Consider the following 24,591-nt stretch of genomic DNA (forward strand, 5'->3'; position numbering starts at 1 on the left):
TGATTGGCTGTCCTCCGTCCCGCCCCTCACATCTCGGCGTGGCTTCGGGTGGAAGTTGCGTCACAGAAGCGCCAAAAAAGAACTAGGAAAAGTTGGGTTTGCATCGCTGTTGTGGCTGCCTACTGTAGACGTTTTCTGGCTAACCTATGCGGTCTAGGTGGAGAAGTTGAGGTCCTCGAGCCGCTACAACAGACAAGACTCGGTCCTGAGCCGGAACGTCAGGAGAGCTAAGCGTGAAAAGTCTGCGAGGCTTGGGTAGAGTCACCTGAGGAGCTCGCACCGCTAAGTCTCTTCTCACCTCGCCTTGCCTTCCCACTAGAGGAAGCGAGAGTCAGCCGAGCAGTGAATTGAGTGTTTTGGGACCTCTGTCTTTTACAAGTAAGAGCTTAGTCTTGAGGAGACGTAAGTGAAGTGGCGTATATAACCAAGCATAGCAGCCCGACAGTGGGTTTTACTCATTCTCCAGACCTACCTCTTGGATTTGTGTTGGAATTTTTACTAGTTATTCTCACCATATTACCTCATTTGTAAAAGACGCGGCAGGTAGCGTTTGGAAGCAGCGCTTCAACTTAAGAATGGCAGAGATGAAGTTTCAGCCCAGTACTGTCACCAGACAACTTTGATCTTAATCAGTTCGCTTATTTCCTGTGGTCTAAATTTTTTAAATATATGACGTGGTCTATATATTATCAAAGCCCTATTAGTTCCTTAACATCATGAACTTACTAACTTATTTATTAATTAAATGCTTTAAATAAAGATGCGGATAGGCTGTTTTGGAATGAATTGCCCTACAGTCTGCTGCTGCTGCTAAGTTGCTTCAGTCATTTCCGACTCTGTGCGACCCCATAGACGGCAGGTCACCAGGCTCCCCCGTCCCTGGGACTCTCCAGGCAAGAACACTGGAGTGGGTTGCCATTTCCTTCTCCAATGCATGAAAGCGAAAAGTGAAAATGAAGTCGCTCAGTCGTGTCGGACTCTTTGAGACCCCATGGACTGCAGCCCACCAGGCTCCTCCGCCCATGGGATTTTCCAGGCAAGAGTACTGGAGTGGGGTGCCATTGCCTTCTCCGGCCCTACAGTCTATGTTATGATAAATTCTTATTTTTATCCTTAAGATAGGAACTTTTTAAAATTGAAGTGTGTTGATTTATAATGTTAGATTCACGTGTACAATATAATGTTTAAATTTTTATAGATTATACTTTACTTAAAGTTATACTTCAGGGAATACCTTGGGCTAAGTGCTTCCACCGCAGGGGGCACAGGTTCCATCCTTGGTCAGGAAACTAAGATCCTGCATGCGGTGCAGCCAAAAAACAAAAAAACAAAACCGTAAAGAAAAGAAAATCCCAATCATAAAGTTATTATGAAATTGAAATATTGGCTCTATTCCCTGTTGTGTGCATTGCATTTTTTTCAGTTACTTTATACCTAGTAGTTTGTACCTCTTAATCTCCTTTACCGATTCCACCCACACCCCTCTCTACTAGTTTTTAAACATTAAAAATGTTTTTATTTATGGCTGTGTTGGGTCTTCCTTGTGGTGCCCTGGCTTCTCAATAAAGTGGCTTCTCTTTGTTACAAAGCACAGGCTCCAGGGCTCCTGCGCCTCAGTATTTTCCCAGCTGGAGCTCAGTAATTTGTGGCAAAGGGGCTTAGTTGCCCCAAAGGCATGTGGATGCAAATTCCTAACCACTGGATCACCAGGGAAGTCTTTGTTTTATTTTTTAGATTCCACTTATAAGTGAAAATATACAGTACCTTTCTCTGACTGACTTCATTAAGCATAAAACTATTCAGCTCTATCTATTTTGTTGCACATGGCAGAGTTTGTTTTTCATAGTTGAGTAATGTTTCATGGTGTGTGTGTATGTGTGTACATACCACATCTTTATCCATTCAATTTAGGTTGCTTCCATATCTTAGCTGTTGTAAATAATGTGTCTGTGAATGTTGGGGTGAATACCTTTTTAAATTAGTGGTTTTGTTTTCTTCCTGTACTCTGGAGTGAAATTGCTGAATCATATGGTGGTTCTATTTTTAATTTCTTGAGGAAGCTCCACACTATTTTCTATAGTTGCTACACCAATTTACATTCCTACCAACAGTGTAGTAAGGTTCCCTTTTCTCCACATCCTCCCCAACATAAATTTTTTGTGTTTTTGACAATAGCCATTGACAGGTGTTAAGTGACAGCTCATTGTAGTTTTTGATTTGTGGCGTGGCAAAGCTGTGACAAACCTAGACAGCGTATTATAAAGCAGAGACATTACTTCGCTGAAAAAGGTCCTTATAGTCAAAGCTATGATTTTTCCCAGTGGATGGATGTGAGAGTTGGACCATAAAGAAGGCTTAACAGTCGAAGAGTTGATGCTTTTGAACTGTGGTGATGGAGAAGACTCTTGAGAGTCCCTTGAACAGCAGGGAGATCAAATCAGTTAATCCTAAAGTAAACCAGTCCTGAATATTCATTGGAAGGACTGATGCTAAAGCTGAAGCTCTGATACTTTGGCTACCTGATGCGAAGAACTGAATCACTGAAAAAGACCCTAATGCTGAGAAAGATTGAGATGGTTGAATGGTATCACCAACTCAATGAACATGAATTTGAGCAAGCTCCAGAATATGGAGATGAGGAAGCCTGGTGTGCTGCAGTTCATGGGGTCGCAAAGAGTTGGACACGACTGAGTGAACAACGACAAATGACCAAAATAAAAGTTAATTAACTAAAAAAAGAATATCCACGTGTCTCTAATAAAAGTGGATAGAACACTGCTGGACTGACTGTAAGGAGCTGTGATGATGTATTCCTAAAGTCACAGGTCAAGATAATGTTCAGCTAGTGCTGCCCTGTAGAAAGTCTCACAACAGTACAAAGTTATTTTAGAGTTAATTACCTCTTGTTTTCACTTCTATTGTGGGAATTCCTTGAAAGCAATTATGGTACCTTTTCTTATTTTTATCATGGGATAAAATCATTTTAATCATTCAATATACTTGTTTAAACATCTCTGGTATGCCTTAAAAAGAGGTGAGGATTAGAAGAGTAACTGCAGAGTGTTTGGAGTTTGTACCATTCTGTGCAACATCACAAGCCTGTTTGCTGGTCTCAAACTAGAGTATATATTAATTTTTGCTTATTTACTGTGTTAATACATTTTTAGGAATACAGTTTCCCCTACAGTTTTGATGAGGACTTTCCTATTCTCTATCTTTTGAAAGACATGAATGGAAAGTACAGAGGCAGAGGATTTGGACAAGGAAGATTTCAAAGCTGGAAAAGTGGAAGAGGTGGTAGGGGCTTCTCAGGAAAATGGAGAGAAAGAGAGCACAGACCTGACCTGAATAAAGCCACAGGAAAACATCCTGGTAGGAGAGGCCAACAGTAGTTCAATTTTTTTTTTTCTTCCATGAAGGAATCTGTTCATGCCTGTTGTGAAAAGCAGTTTAATTCAAATTTGTCTGTCTTTTATTTGATGTTACCCTTAAAGGTAACATTTGGATGTTAATATCCAAAATTAGTGAAACCTGTAGTTTAGATATTTGTTAATAACATGTCAGTATCTCATTAAAAGGGGAAGCAAATTAGAAAAAAATGTTTCTGTTAACCCAGTATTCTGTTTTTGTGGGTTTTTTTGCTTTTTCAGAACAAACCCCACAGTCTTTGCTACTACAGTCAACATTGGATCACTTCATACCATATAAAGGCTGGAAGCTTTATTTCTCTGAAGGTAGAGTTTAAAGTGCTAAAGTAATATAAGTCTTATTTTCTTAACTTTCTTTAGATGCTACATCTCAAATTACTATAATTTATTCTGCTTACATATATATATATGTGTGTATATATATTTATATATATACCTCCATCTCCTTTTCTTTAATCTTGATTCACCCAAACAAATTATGTTTCAGGAGCATTATTTTTCATTTTTGTATCAGAAAAACAAACCCACACTAGTTATTTCAAAAAGAGGATTTAATACAGGGAATTGGGTATACAGACAGAGGATTAAAAGAACAAAAAGGGAACATTAAGGTAAACTCCTAGATAGTATTAACTCTGGAAAACAGCAACTAACCTTTTGACTGAGGAAACAAAAGATAAATAGTGCTGAAGTTGGACTTCCTGGTTGTCTTAGCAGTAAAGAATCCACCTGCTGATAGATGAGATGTGGGTTTGATCCCTGGGTGGTGAAGATCCCCTGGAGAAGGAAATGGCAACCCACTCCAGTATTCTTGACAGAATAATCCCATGGACAGAGGAGCCTTATGGGCTACAGTCCACGGGGTTGCAAAAAGTTGGACGCAACTGAGCACACGTGCACACTGAGGTTCCAGAACCTAAGAATTCAAAGGAGGAGCCACAGCGTAGCTGCAGTTTCAGCCTTAGAGGGACACCCTACAAACCTGTATTTGGACCTCTGCAAAATATCTTTCAGAGCTGTGCTCAGACTCTGAGGTGAATTAAGCTGGTTGCTGCTGGTAATTCTGGCAGGAGAATGGTTGGTGCTTGGAGTTGGGGGCTAGAACTGTAGCTATCCTCTACATCTGGAGAAATGCTGAAAAGAATTGTAAACAATAAATTCCTTTCTTCCTGTCCTTCCACCTGCCAATACCTAAAGTTGCCTTTAATTGGCAGAACTTTACAGAAATCTGGGAAATGTATTGTGCAGATCTTGATAATAGAATCACAGAGCAGAAAATAGAAGGATAGGCTTAGAACCAAGAGACAACAACCAACAAAGTTTATGTAGAAACATAGTTAAGGATTTCTCCTTTATCGGTTAACTTCATATATTTGTGTGTATGGATTTGGAGAATTGTCTTTTCTATGGTCTTATAGTATTGTGGGCTTGTTATATCTCCCTCTAGACTGCACTGCTTGCTTCATACCACGTACTCAGTATTCATTTTGTGAATGAAGAAAGTGATTTACAAATGCTTTCCCTATTGAGAGTTGTGTTCTTTTTTTCTGTCATATGAGAAATGTTATGTTTCATAGTTGATGTGTCTTGTGTTGCTTTAGGATGCACTAGCCACCAATACCTGCAATATTTCCCTAGCAGTTAGCGCAGAACAAGCCGCCTTTGGCCAGTTGTACTTTGAAACTCCAGTCTCCTTCACTGTACTGATCGTCTGTGGGAGACCAACTCAAAAATGTTACAGAACTTTACCAAGTGGAAGATAACTTTACAGTTTTGGGACTGGAGTCAAGTTGTAACCTACCTACCCTGATCTCAGGAAGGGATCTGACAAGTGGCTATTTGAACTAGTAGGATTTTCTTTGCAAAGAGATAAGAGTTTAGTCTGTGTGCTAAACTTTGGCTCTATCATGTAAGCTATTTGAACTAGTAGGTCTTACTAGGTGTCACATTTCATTGTAAGGATTTTCAGATATTGGTGGTTTTAGAGCTACTTCTGTCTGCATTTCAGATTATGCAGACCTGAACTTGTTTTAGAATCTTAAGTTTACATTTTATACCAGTTCTAATCTAAATGTAATCAGAATGCACAGTGATTATAAGCCATCTACCAAGTATATAAATAGTATTTCTTCTGTCTCATGAAAAATGTGCTTATACATTTGTGATTATTATTAGTCTGATGTCATATTTGTTGGATTAGTTTACAGTGACAGCATTCCTTTTATTGAGAAGATTGAAGCATTTGAAAGTTTTTTCACAGAGCGTATTGAGTTATATGATAAGGTAAGGTTCTTGTACAACAAAGCTACTAGTCCACCTTTATGTGTCGTCTTATTGAACAGTGTATTTGAGGTGCTAGTAATTGTGACTATAGACAGTGGACTGCCTTGGCCCAGCTACCAGCTTCCCACTTACCAGCAGTGTGGACATTGGTGAATTACTTACTTTCTTTGTGCCTTAGTTTTCTCATCTATTATTAGAGTATAATAGTATTAATACCTACTTCAAAGGGTTGTTAAGTGGCATAAGTCAGTTCCGTTCAGTTCAGTTGCTCAGTTGTGTCTGACTCTTTGCGACCCCATGAATCGCAGCACGCCAGGCCTCCCTGTCCATCACCAACTCCCAGAGTTCACTCAGACTCATGTATTTTAAATACTAGAACTGTGCTCGACACAAAACATAGAATACTTATTATCACCATATTAACATATATGCTTTCTCATAGTGTGTGATCGAATGCTCATGATAATTCACTCTGAAAAACCAATCCTTATTTTCATATCTTAATATTTTATAGGATGAAATAGAAAGAAAGGGAAGTATTTTGGTGGATTTTAAAGAACTGATAAATGATGATGAAATAACTAAACTGATACCAAATATAGCAAATGAATTAAGGGATACACCTGAGAAAACCCTGGCTTGCATGGGTCTGGCAATACATCAGGTAAATGTTTATTTTGTGACTTTTGTCAAACTTTAAAAGGATTTCACAGTAACAGTACCTTCTCATAGACTAATTTTTATCAACAGGCGTTTGCTAGAACTGAAAGGTTGCAGTCTGGTTAGAGGAAGACTTCGTAGGTGTGGGGGGCTTTATAATGGGTCTTAAAGTGTTACTGAGGACTGGACGTAGAGCAGAGGAGGTCAGGGTATCTGAATGAGGGTTCATTACAAAGATTCATCACAGGATTTATACACTGCTCGTGACCTAAGACTGGGAACCTTGACTGTTTTCAGACTCCTCTTGTTCATTAGTTCATATCTAAATTACCACATCCTTTCACTTTTATTTCTAAAGTGTCTCTTAAATCCACCTCTTTTCCATCTTTACAGTCTATTTCATCTTTCCTTAACGGTTGCCATACATGGTAAAACATGGTTTGTCCTTGGAAACCATGGTGACTGTTTCCTGCCAAATGACGCCCAAACCCTTTATGTGGCGTTGAAAGCCTTCCATAACGTAGTTCAACTTCTCTTCCCACTCTGTATTTACTACTATCCAGCTAAACTGAGGTCCCTCTAGGATTCTCTGAGTCCTGTACCTCTTACACGTGCTGTCCATTTGGCATAGAATGCCCCTTGCCTCACATATCCAAATGTCTTGGGTCTAACTCAGTTATGACTCTGTGAAACCTTTTCATGACTCCTTTTCAAAACTCATATGGTTTTTTGGTCTGTATATCTTTATGGTAACAATTACAGCTGTGTATTCACATCTCATTTTTTTCAGAGATGAGCCATTTTTTTCAGAGATGATTATTTTTTTCATGGCAGCATGCTGCTTTGTACACAAGTAGATGGTAAATATTTATTTTACTTAATGTCAAATGCCAAGAAAGTAAGTATTGGTTATTTCAGAAGTCATCTTTATTTCTTTATCTTAACATTGAATTTGAAGAAGTAGAAAATATTTTTTCACCAGAATACATCTAGAATGTATAGCTTTGGGGGCTTCTGTAAGGACTTTTAATACTAGGTTTAGTTGAGACAGAAAGTAGCAGACTTTCTGTCAGTCCAGGGACAGCAAAACCCCAGGTAAAACATAATTCACTATAAAACAATTGATCTTAATTAAATATCATAATTTTAAAGGGCAGTTAGAGTTCTGTTAATCTCTCTGAACTGTTTATATTCTAAACTTCATAGTCTCTGTAAAAGAGTTCTGCTTCAAGAGGGTATTTTGTTAAGTAACTCTTAAGTAAATGTCTGTCTTGTCTAGGTATTAACTAAGGACCTCGAAAGGCATGCAGCTGAGTTACAAGCCCAAGAAGGATTGTCTCGAAATGGGGAAACAGTGGTTAATGTGCCACACATTCACGCAAGGTGAAGAATTTGCTGGTATTAAAGTATTATCACAATCAGGCACTGAAGCCTATTTAAGAATGAGAACCTCATTTTATAAAGTCAAAGAAATCAGTAAAAAGGGTATGACTTTATTGCTAATTCAGTGGTTATCATACCCAAGTGAACATGCTGAATTTAAAGAGATCATGATAGAAATAAACCTTTTCTGCCCAAATCAGTTGATATATGAGCCTGCAAATTTTTGTGTTAACTTTGGATGTATGCCTATCTAGACTCTGCTGATTACATTTAATAATCCCTGTAATACACTAAGTGGTGTAATTAAATTTTGTTCAAGTTATTAGATTTCTATTAAACACAGAACAAATGGACTTTTTTCTTGAATTTATCTGTATTGTATTACAAGATTTTAAATTCACATTGAAAGAGATGAATAAGGTGATCATCAGGTATTTTTGTTTTGTTTTTCCCCAGAATTTAAAAAAGACATTTCCTAATACTGCTTGAAAAAGAAGTTAGAAACTCAAAAATTGCTGAATCTGAGACTTTCCCTTTGGCGTTATTTTTTCCTTTTCCCATAGAGAACAGCCAATGGGACAAGAGTAAAAGGGAAGATTTAACTTCTTTTATTTTTAAGGATGACTTAATATTTGTAAAATTCCTGATATATGGGGTGATATGGTTTGGGAATTCCATAATAGCTTCTAAAAGGAACTTGTGAAAATACAGACAACCTCAACTTTGTGCTCACTGTGAGTTCATAGTAAATACGTTCCTATTTTTGTTTTTAGGGTGTATAATTATGAGCCGCTGACACAGTTGAAGAACGTCCGAGCAAATTACTATGGAAAATACATTGCTCTGAGAGGAACAGTGGTTCGAGTCAGTAATACAAAGCCTCTTTGTACCAAGATGGCTTTTCTTTGTGCTTCATGTGGAGAAATTCAGAGTTTATCTCTTCCAGATGGAAAATATAATCTTCCCACAAAGGTGATGTCATGTTCTTTAACTACTTCATTGTTTTTAAAAATATTATTTATTCATTTATTTGGCTGTATCAGTTAGCTGCAGTAGTTGTGGCATGTGAGATCTTTATTGCGTCATGAATTGCATGGTGTGCAGGCTCCAGATCACGGCAGGCTCAGTAGATGTGGAGCACGGGCTTATTAGTTGCCCTGCAGCATGTGGGATCTTAGTTCCCTAACTAGGAATCGAACCCACATCCTGTGCGTTGCAAGGCGGATTCTTAACCATTGACCACCAGGGGAGTCCTGACTACATCCTTCTTTATCTTGATAAAGAAGACAAATCAGTGTATGGAAACCGTTTCCCAGTGTTTCTAAATACAGAGCTTATTTTTATTATTTTTGGTTTTTAAATTATAAAATACTTCAGGGTACAGAAAATAAAGAAATGAAACATCTCTACCCATCACTTAGAATTTACATTTTGCCAGCACCAGATATATCTTGAAAGATAGATAAAGCATTACTGGTGTAACTTTAGTCTCTTTTTTACCCCTTGCTTGTCCCATTCCCAGAGACAGCCACTATCTTGAAGTTAACATGTATTCTTTCTGTTCATTTTTTTATATTTTAACTTAATAGGTACACTTATTGTTTTCTTCCCTTTGTTTTGCTGTTTGAAAGTGATGTGTTCCTTTTTTGTTAAACTATAGATTTTAAAACTACAGAAAATGTATAAATAATGTAACTAATATCTGTATGGCACCATCGCTGCTGCTAATTCGCTTCAGTCATGTCCGACTCTGTGCGACCCCAGAGATGGCAGCCCACCAGGCTCCCCCATCCCTGGGATTCTCCAGGCAAGAACACTGGAGTGGGGATAGCACCATTGTGAGTTGGCAAATATTTAGCTAATTTTTTAACAAAAAATGTTAAGTGTATTATAAAGTCTCTTTGTTTCCCTCTACAGTTCCATTAAACTTGTTCTACCCCTGGAGCCACTATTATGAAATCAGCATGTATTCTTCAAATCTACATTTTCATGTTTGATTATATATATGTATAGGATTTGTTTTGTTTACATAAGTGATATTCTGAAGGTAGCAAATTGCTACCTTTTTTTCACTTGGTTATTTTGGAATTCTGCCTGTTTTTTTATTATTATTTTTGGAGTACAGTTGCTCTATAGGGTTGTGTTTCTGCTGTACAACATCATGCATCAGCTGTTTGTATACATATATCCCTCCCACTCCTCATACCTGTCTTGATACATATCTAAATCTTTTCATTTACTGAGTGGAGTAAAGGAATAGTCACTGTTTATCCATTCTCCTGGCAGACATGGTGCTGTTTCCACTTTTTCACAATTACGAATGATGCCGCTGAGAACGTTCTTATACACGTCTCCTTAGCAGAGGAATTCCTCAGTTATATGATATGCTTAATTTTAACTTTTTAGGCTGTAGCCAAAGTACTTTCCAGAATGTTGGTCCCAACTTACACCCCTTCTGGTAGTATTAGGCTGTTATAATTTCCCCATATTTTCATTAACACTTAGTATTGTTGGGTTTTTTAATTTTTGCCAGACTGATGGGTATAAAATGGTATTTCATTTTTAATATGAATGTCTATGATTTCTGTTATGTTTGAGCATCTTTTCACATCTTTATTGGTCATTCAGTTACTTTATTGAATTTTGTTTTAATTTCTGTTCATTTTTCTGTTTATACTATGGATAGAAGTTTTTATGAATTTTAGATATTGAATAGGGTTCCCTCATAGCTCAGTTGGTAACGAATCCGCCTGCAATGCAGGAGACCCTGGTTTGATTCCTGAGTCAGGAAGATCCACTGGAGAATGGATAGGCTACCCATTTCAGTATTCTTGGGCTTCCTTGTGGCTCAGCTGGTAAAGAATCACCTGCAATGTGGGAGACCTGGGTTTGATTCCTGGGTTGGGAGCATACCCTTTGATTTCTTACATTATAGATATTTTCTCCCAGTCTGTAGTTTAACTTTGTGGTACATTTTTTGTTTTAGAGTTTTACATTTTGACATGGTTAGATTGATCAGTCTTTTTCCTTATGACTCTGTTACAAATGCATAGCTTAAGAAGGGCCCCTCACTCAAGCATTATAAGCATCGCTCTTAACATTTTCTTCCAATACTTTTAAAATTTAATTTTATTCTTTTTTTAACCCCAAAAACATTTTGTATTGGCGTATAGCCAATTCACAGTTGTGATAGTTTCAAGTGAACAGCAAAGGGACTCATCCATATATATATATATATATATATATATATATATATATATATACACACACACACACACATACATATATATATGTGTATACACACACACACGTCTCCATTCTCCCCCAAATCCTCCTCCTATCCAGCCAATTCACAGTTGTGATAGTTTCAAGTGAACAGCAAAGGGACTCATCCATATATATATATATATATATATATATATATATGTACACACACACACATACACATCCATATATATATATATATATATATATATATATATATATATGTACACACACACACGCACGCACGCACGCGTCTCCATTCTCCCTCAAACCCTCCTCCCATCCAGGCTGCCACATAACATTGAGCAGAGTTCCATGTGCTATACAATAGGTCTTTCTTGGTTATTCATTTTAAATACAGCAGTGTGTACATGACCTTCCCAAAGTCCCTAACTGTCCCTTCCACCTGGCAACCGTAAGTTTGTTTTCTGAGTCTCTTTTCTGTTTTGTAAGTAAATTCATTTGTATCATTTCTTTTTAGATTCCATGTATAAGGAGTATCATATGATAGTTCTCCTTTTCTGTCTGACTTACTTCACTCAGTATGACACTCTTTAGGTCCATCCATCTTGCTACAAATGGCCTTATTTCATTCTTTTTAATGGCTGAGTACTACTCCATTGTATGTATGTACCACATTTTTATCCATTCCTCTGTCAATGGACATTTAGGTTGCTTCCATGTTTTAGCTATTGTAAACAGTGCTGCAGTGAACCTTGAAGTGCATGTATCTTTTCAGGCCATGTTTTTCTTCTTCCAGTACTTTTAAGTCTTGTATTTTCTATTTAGATCTTTCGTCCATCTGAAATTTAACTTTGTGAATGGCATTAAGCTAAGGATCTAATTTTATTATTTTAGGTGAAAACCCAATTGTCACCATTTCTACATTAATCCTTCTATTTCTACTGATGTGTAATATGTCATCTGTCGTACACTATACTCCTGTAGACACATGATTTTATATTCTGTTTTATATTACTGTTCCTATACCAGATCTACATGGTCCTACTTACATTGACCTTATTAAAACTTTTAATAAGGTAGAGAAACTTGCCATACCTATTCTTCTTTTCCAGAGTTGCCGTTACCATCCTTAGACTTTAATAAGTTTAGCATTAATTACATTTTTACTCAGATTGAACTTCCTAAGGCTTCCTTCTCTTGTAGGAAGAACAGAATGTGTTCAGCTGTTGGTTCTGAATAATCAATAGTGTTGATAAATGTGTGGCATCTACTATTTGGGCTTAAGATTCAGGACTGCCTTTAGGTCAGAGAGGTCAGGTGTTTATTTATTTATTTTTTTAATTTTATTTTTGGGGCCATGCCATACAGCTTGCAGAATCTTAATTTCCCGAATAGGGATTGAACCCAAGACCTTGGAGTGAAAGTACAGAGTCTTAACCTCTGGATCACCAGAGAATTCCCTGGCAAGGCCAGAATTTAAATCCTAATTTAAATCAGATATTTTCTGTAAATATTATTTGACCAAGGTATTTCCATGCCCTATAATATAGTAGGTAGAAATGCTAACTTGTTGTTCATGTGTCTGAACTTAAGTGAAGCAAAATGATCAGAAGGATGATTGTTCCAGGTGGTCTCTGTTATAGTCACTATTGCTGCATAACTAATCACCATAGTGACTCAAAATAACAATCATTTTATTATTTCACATGGTTTCTGTAGGTTGAGTTTTGAAGAACTGGTTGTCTTGGTATTTCTAAGTCTTGATCTCTTATGAAGCTGGATGGAACAGCAAGAGACTGGAGTGGCTGGGCGCTGGCCAGCATCTCTTCTCTATATTATCTTTCTCTGTGGGCTGGTTTTGGCTTCTCACACACAGTATAGTTGCTCAGGACACTCCTCCTGCTCACATGACTGCCGATAGCTTCAAGAGGCAGAGTTCCAGCTGACGGCAGGAATGGCTTTGCCTCTTGAGGCAGCCTCAGAAGTCAAACAGCATCACTTCGGTCACATTCAGTTGGTTTCAAAGTGAGTCACAAGCCTGTCCACATTCCAGGAGAGGGAAATTAGACTCCAACTCTTAATAGGGGAGTGGCAAGGTTCTGGAAAGGTTTGAGGGGAGATATTGCAACCATATTTGGAAAACACAGCTTGCCACAGTCTCTTTATTTATAAATGCATCTTGAGGTACTTAAGTGATTTATGAAAATAAATGATTCATGAAAACTTGAACACTGACATGTTGAGGACTGCCTGTGTGGTACAATAAAAATATTATATTTAATACTATACAGATAGGGCAGAAAGAGATTAGATAGGAGAACTGGGGATTAAAGAAGACCAAGAAAGGCTTTTGAAAAAGAGAAGATTGGGGCTGGATGTGTGGGACTGGATATAAGTGAATGTTCAAGGATTGGGACAGTACTTGAATGCAAAGGAAGGAATAAGTGCTTGGTGTGAGAGGCATGTAAGGAGCCTTGCATACCCACAGCAGAAAGAATAAGAGCAGTAATCAAGAGAGACCAGGTGAAAAAGTGCCTCAAAAACAGAATCAGTAATAGAAGGAAATAGATCATTGCAGCTTTTAGCTCATCTTACTTTAATACTGTTCTGGGATCAACTTTTAAACATACTAAATGAAGCATTTTAACTTGAATTTTCCTGAGATATGATTATAATTTAGCAAAATTTAAGTGTGAATTAATCTTGTTGCAGTGTCCTGTGCCAGCATGTCGAGGGAAGTCATTTACGCCTCTTCGTAGCTCTCCTCTCACAGTTACGATGGACTGGCAGTCAATCAAGTAAGCAATCAGACCATTAAATAAAAGGCAGGTTTTAGAGCTCTCATACTGCCAAGTAAATTTACAGTATTCCTGTATTATACTTTGATTCTTATGTGTAGAGAGTAATAAAGTATAAAAGGTTTATTTGGTGAAGAGTTATGTGTTGAAGTGATAATTATCTTTATTTGAGATTTGTTTTCTATCAGATTCCAGAAAGGATTTGATGGGCAAGTGTTTTGTCATTTTGCTACTGAGAAATTATTTTGTATCTCATTTATGTGACTCATTGAACTGGATTTACATATAAGCAAAGCTGTATGACAGACTAATGACAGACTACGGTCGGTGGGGTCACAAAAGTCAGACATGACTTAGCAACTAAACAACAGTGTTTCATTCCATAATGAAGATATTCTAGAAATAATATTGTTTTCAAGTTTTAAAATAGCGACTCCCTTAGAAATAGATATTTCATCTTATGTTCACACTATTCATGAGACGTTTTACTGTATAGGTATTTAAAAAAACTTGTTTTTTGTTTTTGAAAGTCAGATGGTTTTCTCTATGTGTGTATAGTTTTAGTCTAACAGTTTATCCCATTTTTTTTCTGGCTATAGCCCTGTAACTCATTCCTAAATATAATGTAATGGATAGTTTTGAAGTCAGAGTGCTATCCAGGAAACTTCTAAGAACATGGGGGAAAAGTGAAGTAAATTGCTACCAAGCCCTGTCCTAGCTTGACATCCTTCTGCCCTGTAAAAACCAAGACCAATATATACAGTAATCAACTGTGCACTATACTGAGATCTTTACAAACACAGCATTTTATAGAAGACGAAATGTTTAAAACTCTTGAGTGTGATCTTGTGCCTTGTGAATGGGGAAGCCTGGTTTCCAGCCTGTGTCTGTAATACTTTCACCACTGAAAAGGGTAGTGAGGGCCTCAAAGGTGCTATGAGGTCCACATAGATCCATGGAAGATCCAGTGATTTAATTATATTATTATGGCTTTTAAGTGATTTTAAAGTCTCTTTGTTTTCAGGCAAAAATAGCAGGCTAAAAATAGGCGTAAGTATTTTAACTGAATTTGAATGATCATCTCCTAATATTAGGAAATCAAACTTAGGAGTAGATGATTGAGAAAAAGAGGACATTTAAATCCTTTTTTTTAAAAAATATAAATTTATTTATTTTAATTGGAGGCTAATTACTTTACAATATTGTATTGATTTTGTGTACATCAACATGAATCTGCCACTGGTGTACAGGTGTTCCCCATCCTGAACCCCCCTCCCACCTCCCTCCCCATACCATTTAAATCCTTTTTGTGGGTTTTTAAAAGGTATTACTCAAGTTCGTTTTAAATGAGTCAGTTATAGTAAAACTTTTTTAATGCAATGTTAGCTTACATGATAGTTGTTTTAGTCTATTGATAAAATGATTTTTTGCCCTAGAAGAAAGGGCACCTTCTTGCCATTTACGGTAAATTCAGTTTCATTTTTTTCTGAGCCTTAGTTTGGATGTCCATAAGGAATTAAATTATAGTTTTTCAGCTAGCACTGAAATGTTTGGATGCATCAGGGTGACAGTTTTATAGTGCGTATCAGAATCAGAAGCAGTCCCAGTTCTAGGAGTTCATCTGATGAAGACAGTCACAACACTTGCAGAAATTACTTGCTGAAGGTTCGTTTTCACAGTGTTGATGACCAAAAATGGAGAATAGCCTAAACATCTGAAGTTAATATTATAAGAAGGATGGTACAGTGAATTACTGTATAGCCACTAATTATGATGATGTAGGAGAGTGTTTCGAAATGACATCCAGAAATGTTTACACTAAGTTTAGTGATAAAGCAGGTCACAGAATGTTTTCTACTATTAATATATAATACTGACTTTATTTATCTTTTTTTAAAAAACAACACTGTTAAATAAGACATGTTGAGAGTATGCTGTTTGGGAAGTGAGATGAGGGTGATTGTTATTTTCTTCTTTCTGTTTATCTATGTTTTTAAGTTTTTCCAAAGGTGACATAGAAATAGGTGTTCTTTTAATAAGAAAAGTCTAAAATATACTTTTTTTAAAGCAAAGTGATCTTAGCATGTTTGTGTCATTCTGATGCTTCTCATTGCAGTTCACCAGGATTTTAACTGATTAATTTACTTTTGGCTGTGCTCAGGCTGTCTCTAGTTGTGACGAGTGGAGGCTACTCTCTAGTTGTAGTGCGTGGGCTTTTCATTTTGGTGGCTTCTCTTATTGCAGAGCATGGACTCTAGGCATGCAGGCTTCAGTAGTTGTGGCACGTGGGCTCAGTAGTTGTGGCTCGTGAGCTCTAGAGCGTGGGCTCAGTAGTTGTGGTCCATGGGCTTAGTTGCCCTGTGGCATGAGGGATCTTCCTGGACCAGGGATTAAACCCATGTACCCTACATTGGCAGGCGAATTCTTAACCACTGGACCACCAGGGAAGTCCCAGTTTGGCAGTTTTTAAATGTGCTTTGAGAGTGAAGGTAGTGGGTAATTGTGCAGTCGGGTTTGTGCTTACATCCAGCATGTAAGTGATTAGAAGGTTTTAAAATAATGCATATTAAATGTTTTAAAAAACTTAATCAACATAAAAGGTCACAGTTCCTACAACTTCTTGTCCTATACATAATTCTAGATAGCATTATCATGTCTCTTTTTTCACTTTACTCATCCACTCTGTGAGCTGAGGACATTAGAGACATGGTGAGAGAGTAACAGGCAGGAAGGCCAGGGGTCTCCAAACAGAGGAAATAGGCTGCAAGTGTCTGACATTTTTATCTCTCTTGACCGCAGGAGGAAACAAACTAGCGATATTTTTTTCCTTCTCTATACAAATTTAAAAGGAGGTTTCTCTTAAAATACTGTGTTGCCATAATGACACCTGGTTTCACCTGAAGTTAACTATTCTCAAACCTTGAGTTAACCAATGCATTTTTCTTATGGAAATGTTTGTCCTTAAGCTATGTTCGGAGAAGGCAATGGCACCCCACTCCCATACTCCTGCCTGGAGAATCCCGTGGACGGAGGAGCCTAGAAGGCTGCAGTCCGTGGGGTCCCTGAGGGTCAGACATGACTGAGCGACTTTACTTTCACTTTTCACTTTCATGCATTGGAGAAGGAAATGGCAACCCACTTCAGTGATCTTGCCTGGAGAATCCCAGGGACGGGGGAGCCTGGTGGGCTGCCGTCTATGGGGTCACGCAGAGTCGGACACGACTGAAGTGACTTAGCAGCAGCAGTAAGCTATGTTAATGTACTATGCATTTATCCCAAACTCTGTCTTCAAGTTCCGCCTAATGGTTCAGAACCTACTTGACAAAGCAGTATGTTATACTCATTGTTCCCCTAATCTATGTAAATAAAACTATTTGTATGGTAATCTGCTCTTCTACAAGATTCAAGTCAATTGTTTTATGGCCCAGGATGAATTGTCTGGTGCCAAGATTATCCCAAAATACATCTTATGGATGAGGGACCTGGTGCCATTCTGAGTTTTAAGACATTCTTTCATTAACAGACTGCTAATGACTATGTAACATCCAGCTGAAGACTAGCAGGGGGGTACTCTTTCTGCCCCCTTCTGATGCCTATGTTAGAAGCTTTCTCTATCTTCTTTATACTTTAATAAAACTTTATTACACAAAAGCTCTGAGTGATCAAGCCTCGTCTCTGGCCCCGGATTGAATTCTTCTCCTCCGGAGGCCAAGAATCCCAGCGTCTTTTTGTGGGTCAACAACAACCTTTCAATGGTACCTGCTTTCCCTTCTTCCCCTTCCACCTTTGGACTTTTTCCAGCTAAAATGTTATTTTTAAATTGTCCAGGTTTCCTTCTGTTTCCTAATCAGAATTATCTGTTATATTTTATTCATAGGTCATATCTGATAAAAACCAACAAACAGCACTTATATTTTTAATGATAATGTAAATATTGTTCAACAAAGAATCAACTCAGGTGATCAGATGCCAAGAGAAGGAAATGTAATTTGTGTAATTGGGTTGGGTTGTTTTGTTGGGCTTTTTCCCCGCTTAAAGGTAAATGACCAAGCATCAAAATCAAAATGGATTATCTTTGGCACTTCCCTGCTGGTCCAGTGGTTAAGAATCTGCCTTCCAATGCAGGGAGCGTGGGTTTGATCCCTGGTCAGAGAACTAAGATCCCATGTGCTATGGGACAGCTAAGCCCGTGGGCTGCCACTACTGAGCCCCTGTGCCACAACTAAGATACAGCCAAATAAATTTTTTTTTAAAGAGAGAATGTTTTTAAAAAATGGATTATCTTTTCTCATGCTTCACTGAATTATTTCATATTTTAACATGCTTCATATTTGGACTTTAATCTTGTTTAGCACTTTTCCAACTCTTTGTAATCTTTTTATCTATGGTGTTCTGGAAAAGTTTGAGTCTATCTGATCATGTCTTCATTCTGCTTGACACTCTTTTCCACTCTAGAATATCTCCTTTCTGTTTTCTCTCTTTGTACTTCCCTTCAGGTTTATCCATTTAGTTGCTTATCCTTCACCCTTGCTTTTTTTTAAAAAAAATATTTATTTATTTAACTGCATTGGGTCTTATTTGTGGCACATATGCTCTTTGTTGTGGTGCCCAAGGTTCTCCAGGCACTAGGGCTTCCCTCTAGTTGTGGCTCTTGGGCTGTAGAACACAGAGGCTCAGTAGTTGCAGCATGTAAGTTCTCTAGTTTTGCATGTGGGCTTAGTTGCTCCATGGCCTGGGATTGAACCCATGTTCCCTGAATTGCAAGACACATTCTTAACCACTGGACCACCTGGGAATCCCCCCATCCTTTGTTTTCTTTATGTTCTTCTCTAGATTTCTTTGTTTTTTTTTGCTTGTATCCCTTCTGTAAATGTTTGCTTTTTATATACATCTTTAACTTTCCAATACTTTGGCCACCTCATGCGAAGAGTTGACTCATTGAAAAGACCCTGATGCTGGGAGGGATTGGGGGCAGGAGGAGAAGGGGATGACAGAGGATAAGATGGCTGGATGGTATCACCGACTTGATGGACATGAGTCTGAGTAAACTCCGGGAGTTGGTGATGGACAGGGAGGCCTGGCGTGCTGCAGTTCATGGGGTCGCAAAGAGTCAGACACGACTGAGCTTCTGAACTGAACTTTCCTGATTTCACACCTGTGTTTTCCAATAGTTTCTTTTTTATAGCAGCTTATTCTTGTTTTGTGAAGGTAGTGTTTTCTCAGAAACTGTTAGCTTGTTTTGTTTTTAATGCTCTTCTCCTTTTTGAATTGTTGCCATTTCATCCTCAAATATCTGATGAGGAATGAGAAATTTGAAGTAGGTAGGTAGGTTTCCTTTGCTATTTCTTGGGTAGGAGTTTTTCTTCAAAAAGCCTCATCACTGGATAGAAGGTACGGTTTTGACTATCACCTTTTGCTTTATGAATGTGTTTTTTAATTTGATTTGGGCTCCTCAGGTGCCAGAATGAGGAGCCTTATGTTGGAGCTCTGACACTTTATCTACCTTCACAGAGTAGATGGTCTGTTTCCTTGAAACAGTGCTCTGGTTTTGCTGCGTAGGGAGGCCTGATGGCTCTGGTGGGGTGCCCTCATTCTTGTGCCTTCCTGTCTACCCACCTTCCAAATAATTTCTGAATAGCTATTCAGTGACTTGCTTTCAGTTGATTATCTTGTTTTGTTTCAGCCATCCACTCCCAGTTTTCATTCCTGTCAGCTCCAACTTAGAAGGCTCTCTGGGGCTGAGAACATTGGCTCCCACTGCTCTTGTACCTGTGTAAATTTTTCCTGTGTGTATTCTGGAATTCACCTTATTTTATCCATCAATACTTTTCCATTTTCTATTTTCTAAAATTTCATATCTCTTACTTGTTGATGGCACCTCCGCACACCCCCAAATTTCCCTTCACTCTTTGAGTGACTGTCATCTTGGTGCACATTTTGATGGGAAGGTAGGCTAATGCATGTGCCTATTCTGCTATCTTTAATTGGAAATTGCCAAAGTAGTTTTAGATATACTGTTGAACTTTTTTAAACTAAAGAACTTCCCTTTATCTAGCTTAGCACCATGTGGACCCTGATTAGTTAATATGTTGAAGAAATAACCTAGAGTCAGTATAAGTCCTGACTGAAAACTGTTTAACTTTTTAGAATACAGGAGTTGATGTCTGATGATCAGCGAGAAGCAGGTCGGATTCCACGAACAATAGAATGTGAGCTTGTTCATGATCTCGTGGATAGCTGTGTCCCAGGAGACACAGTGACTATTACCGGAGTTGTCAAAGTCTCCAATGCTGAGGAAGGTGTGGTATGACTTTCCTCAATCTGACTGTCTCTCAGTAGTTTGTCAGCGTTCATCTTTTCCCTTTTAAAGATATTTCTGAATTTCCAGCAATTTAAAGAACTCTTTGATTCTTATATAGGTGACACTTTAACTCTAAAATAAAGGTTTATTTAGTAATATAACTCACCATGCCTTTCTTTTACATTCTACTTGAATCCCTGTAGGGAAAATGAAAATACCAATTACTGTATTTTTGTACTTTGAAATTTACAGGTTCTCGAAATAAGAATGACAAATGCATGTTCCTTTTGTACATTGAAGCAAATTCTGTTAGCAATAACAAAGGACAGAAAACAAAGGCTTCCGAGGATGGATGTAAGCATGGAGCATTGATGGAGTTCTCACTTAAAGACCTTTATGCCATCCAGGAGATTCAGTCTGAAGAAAACCTGTTTAAACTCATTGTCAAGTATGTATGAGATTATCTCAAGTTTTATTTTATCATGTGCATGTTGGGGGTGCTTTTGGCTACCAGTAACTGAAAACCAGTCAAAATGGTTGCAAATTACAATTCATTAGACATCTTTAGACCTGTGCAGCCAAGTCACTGAAAGGATACTAAAGGGTGAACTGTATACATAATATTTAAAGAAGGGATAAAATTTCATATTTTATTTCTATTCATATTTTATTTCTATTCATATTTGAACTGAAATTTCATATTCAGTTCAAAGAATTAGAATACATAATGCCATATATGAATATATGAAGTATTATGTTGAATATAAAGAAGTATTTTCCATTCATCAATTATATAATCCTATTCATACAAACAAAAAGGGCAGGGTGGAAGAGATATAATTCAGCTATTTACTCATTTTTGTATAGCCTGTGAGCTAGTATTGGTTTTTATGTTTTTTCATGACTGAAGAAAATCAGAAGAAGAATATTTCATGACATACAAAATTATGTGAAAGTCAGATTTTGCTGTCCAAAAACAGACTTTTATTGGAACACAGCCACACTCGTTCATTTACATAGCGTCTGACTGCTTTTGAGCTACAGTGACAGAGTTGAGTAGACGTGATAGAGATGGGTCACAGATATTTACTGTTTGTACCTTTACAAATAATATTGCTCATCTCTAGTTGAAACAATAAGGAAAATTTACTATCTCACATTAACTGGTTACTCAACAGAAGAGTCATGGGGCAGTGAATTCCAAAGTAATTTCAATTAGTTGTATGTAGAGCAGAGGGTTGCTTGTTTACTTTTAGAAAGCAAGAAAGAGAGTCATATAGAAGTCACTTACTATTGAGAAGTATTTCAGAATAGTTTTTATTTCTGTTATTGTCCTGCAATAGAGAAGAAACAGTGTAGAGGTGCTTTTGCTATAGTGGTTACAGACTTTTTTAGGGAGATATAAACCTAATTTGGAAAACTCAGCAGTGGCCACAGGACTGGAAAAGGTCAGTTTTCATTCCAGCCCCAAAGAAAGGCAATGCCAAAGAATGCTCAAACTACCGCACAACTGCACTCATCTCACACGCTAGTAAAGTAATGCTCAAAATTCTCCAAGCCAGGCTTCAGCAATATGTGAACCGTGAACTTCATGATGTTCAAGCTGGTTTTAGAAAAGGCAGAGGAACCAGAAATCAAATTGCCAACATCCCCTGGATCATGAAAAAAGCAAGAGAGTTCCAGAAAAACATCTATTTCTGCTTTATTGACTATGCCAAAGCCTTTGACTGTGTGGATCACAAGCAACTGTGGAAAATTCTGAAAGAGATGGGAATACCAGAACACCTGATCTGCCTCTTGAGAAATTTGTATGCAGGTCAGGAAGCAACAGTTAGAACTGGACATGGAACAACAGACTGGTTCCAAATAGGAAAGGAGTTCATCAAGGCTGTATATTGTCACCCTGTTTATTTAACTTCTATGCAGAGTACATCATGAGAAACGCTGGACTGGAAGAAACACAAGCTGGAATCAAGATTGCGGGGAGAAATATCAATAACCTCAGATATGCAGATGATACCACCCTTATGGCAGAAAGTGAAGAGGAACTAAAAAGCCTCTTGATGAAAGTGAAAGTGGAGAGTGAAAAAGTTGGCTTAAAGCTCAACATTCAGAAAACGAAGATCAAGGCATCCGGTCCCATCACTTCATGGGAAATAGATGGGGAAACAGTGGAAACAGTGTCAGACTTTGTTTTTCTGGGCTCCAAAATCACTGCAGATGGTGACTGCAGCCATGAAATTAAAAGACGCTTGCTCCTTGGAAGGAAAGTTATGACCAACCTAGATAGCATATTCAAAAGCAGAGACATTACTTTGCCAACAAAGGTTTGTCTAGTCAAGGCTATGGTTTTTCCTGTGGTCATGTATGGATGTGAGAGTTGGACTGTGAAGAAGGCTGAGCACCGAAGAATTGATGCTTTTGAACTGTGGTGTTGGAGAAGACTCTTGAGAGTCCCTTGGACTGCAAGGAGATCCAACCAGTCCATTCTGAAGGAGATGAGCCCTGGGATTTCTTTGGAAGGAATGATGCTAAAGCTGAAACTCTAGTACTTTGGCCACTTCATGCGAAGAGTTGACTCATTGGAAAAGACTCTGATGCTGGGAGGGATTGGGGGCAGGAGGAGAAGGGGACGACAGAGGATGAGATGGCTGAATGGCATCACTGACTCAATGGACGTGAGTCTGAGTGAACTCCGGGAGTTTGTGATGGACAGGGAGGCCTGGCGTGCTGCGATTCATGGGGTCACAAAGAGTCGGACATGACTGAGTGACTGATCTGATCTGAAACCTAAGTTAGAATCTTGCTTCAGCCACTTCCGGTTGTAATCTGGGGCATTTAATTTCTCCTTCATTTTTATCTTCTGAAGTAGAAATAATAACACCTGCCTCAGAATGTTGTTCTAAAGATTAAATGAGATTTCATTATATCCTTAACATGGTTAACACAATGTGCTGTTATTTTGGCAGTTTTTTGGATAATTTTGAAGAAATAGAAAATGAGAGACTAGATAGTAGATGTACCAAACAGAGGTAAGGAACTGAGATTTTGAAGTGCATTGTATTAGAAAAATAGATATTGTCATTAGCCTTTGGGCTCTAGGAGAATTTGACACTTTTTTCTTTCTGCCTTTAATATGTTAATTAGCAAGTTGGGAAAAGTATAGATTCCTTGAGGGTTTTTTGTTCTTAAACCCTCAAAGATATCCTTTGAATAGATAGCCATCCAAACCCATCCTGATAGATAGGGTGCCCTGACCTAGGGAGACTCCGGTGATCTGGTGGTAAGTGGTGGAGTGGTGAGTGGTCTGTAGCAGGTGGCCACGGAACTCCCTGGTTGAGGACCAAAACACCTCTTTGGTACCTCTTACCAATTAAAATAACAATGAACATGTGCGGTGGTCCTTTTTTCTGCCATACTTAATGAAGTACGTATGTTAGTATGAAAAACTTGGGTTTCCTTCCTACAGTTTGCTTTTACCTTTTAGTTCTAAATTTAGAATTTTTCATGGCTCTCCATTTGTTAATCTTGCAGGGATTGGCAAACTAGGAAAGCTGCCTATTTTGGTAAATAAAGTTTTATTAGAACACAGCCCTACCCATTAATTTGCAAATTATTGATTGTTGCTTTAATGAAAGTTGGGTAGTTAGGACCTAGACAGTAAAAGTGAAACTATTTATTTTCTGGCCCTTTATGAAAAATGTTGTCACCCCTTCAGTTCAGTTCAGTTCAGTTGCTCAGTCATGTCCGACTCTTTGCTACTCCTTGAACCACAGCACGCCAGGCCTCTCTGTCCATCACCAACTCCCAGAGTCCACTCAAACCCATGTCCATTGAGTTGGTGATGCCATCCAACCATCTCATCCTCTGTTGTCCCCTTCTCCTCCTGCCTTCAATCTTTCCCAGCCTCAGGGTCTTTTCCAATGAGTCAACTCTTCACATCAGGTGGCCAAAGTATTGGAGTTTCAACTTCAACACCTGTCCTTCCAATGAATATTCACGACTGATCTCCTTTAAGATGGACTGGTTGGATCTCCTTGTCAACCCTTGCTAGATTAACAAATGGAAGCCTTTGAGAAGAGAATGGAGAAGACAAATAGAAGGCTGTTTTAGTTTAGGTTCCTTCAGAAACAATGATTTGCATAAGTGTGGTTTACTGGGAGATAATCCCCAGAAATACTGAGAAGGGAATGAGAAAGTGAGACAGAGAAGGGAGGCAATCAGTGTCTGGTGGCTTAATGAAGGCTTAATCTTTTCTGAGGCCTCAGGGACACTTGACTAAAGACCTAGCCTCAGTATTTTTCCATTTAAGGGTCTAGATTTGGAGCTGCTCCTGAGAATATTAGACATGCCAGCACTTCTGTTCTGCCCAGCCTGCCTGCTGCTAATGCTTCTGCAGCCGTAGAAAGCCTTTTGGCACACAGATGCAGTTGCTTGGTAGGAGGTGAGCAGTGATCTGCAGGAGCATGCTGAACAATATTTGCCAAGGGGATATGGCAGGATACCAACT

The 24,591-nt window shown here is 38.2% G+C and overlaps 1 protein-coding gene across 2 annotated transcripts in view; it reads left to right on the forward strand.

The window, feature by feature from the left end:
* Nucleotides 1-56: 56 nt before the first annotated feature.
* Nucleotides 57-24,591, forward strand: part of MCM8 (minichromosome maintenance 8 homologous recombination repair factor) — a 46,132-nt gene continuing 21,597 nt past the window's right edge. The window contains exons 1-10 of one of the 2 annotated variants that reach the window (XM_061436614.1): nt 57-378; nt 3,168-3,372; nt 3,651-3,734; nt 5,629-5,711; nt 6,226-6,375; nt 7,651-7,754; nt 8,528-8,726; nt 13,695-13,780; nt 19,928-20,079; nt 20,334-20,529. In XM_061436614.1, coding sequence (XP_061292598.1) covers nt 3,228-3,372; nt 3,651-3,734; nt 5,629-5,711; nt 6,226-6,375; nt 7,651-7,754; nt 8,528-8,726; nt 13,695-13,780; nt 19,928-20,079; nt 20,334-20,529 — 1,199 coding nt within the window. In that variant the 5' untranslated portion in view covers nt 57-378; nt 3,168-3,227. The remainder of the gene's footprint in view (nt 379-3,167; nt 3,373-3,650; nt 3,735-5,628; nt 5,712-6,225; nt 6,376-7,650; nt 7,755-8,527; nt 8,727-13,694; nt 13,781-19,927; nt 20,080-20,333; nt 20,530-24,591) is intronic. The other variant, XM_061436613.1, reaches the window with a different exon arrangement.

Source organism: Bos javanicus, chromosome 13 (genome assembly GCF_032452875.1).
Source record: "Bos javanicus breed banteng chromosome 13, ARS-OSU_banteng_1.0, whole genome shotgun sequence".
Classification (NCBI taxonomy): domain Eukaryota; kingdom Metazoa; phylum Chordata; class Mammalia; order Artiodactyla; family Bovidae; genus Bos; species Bos javanicus.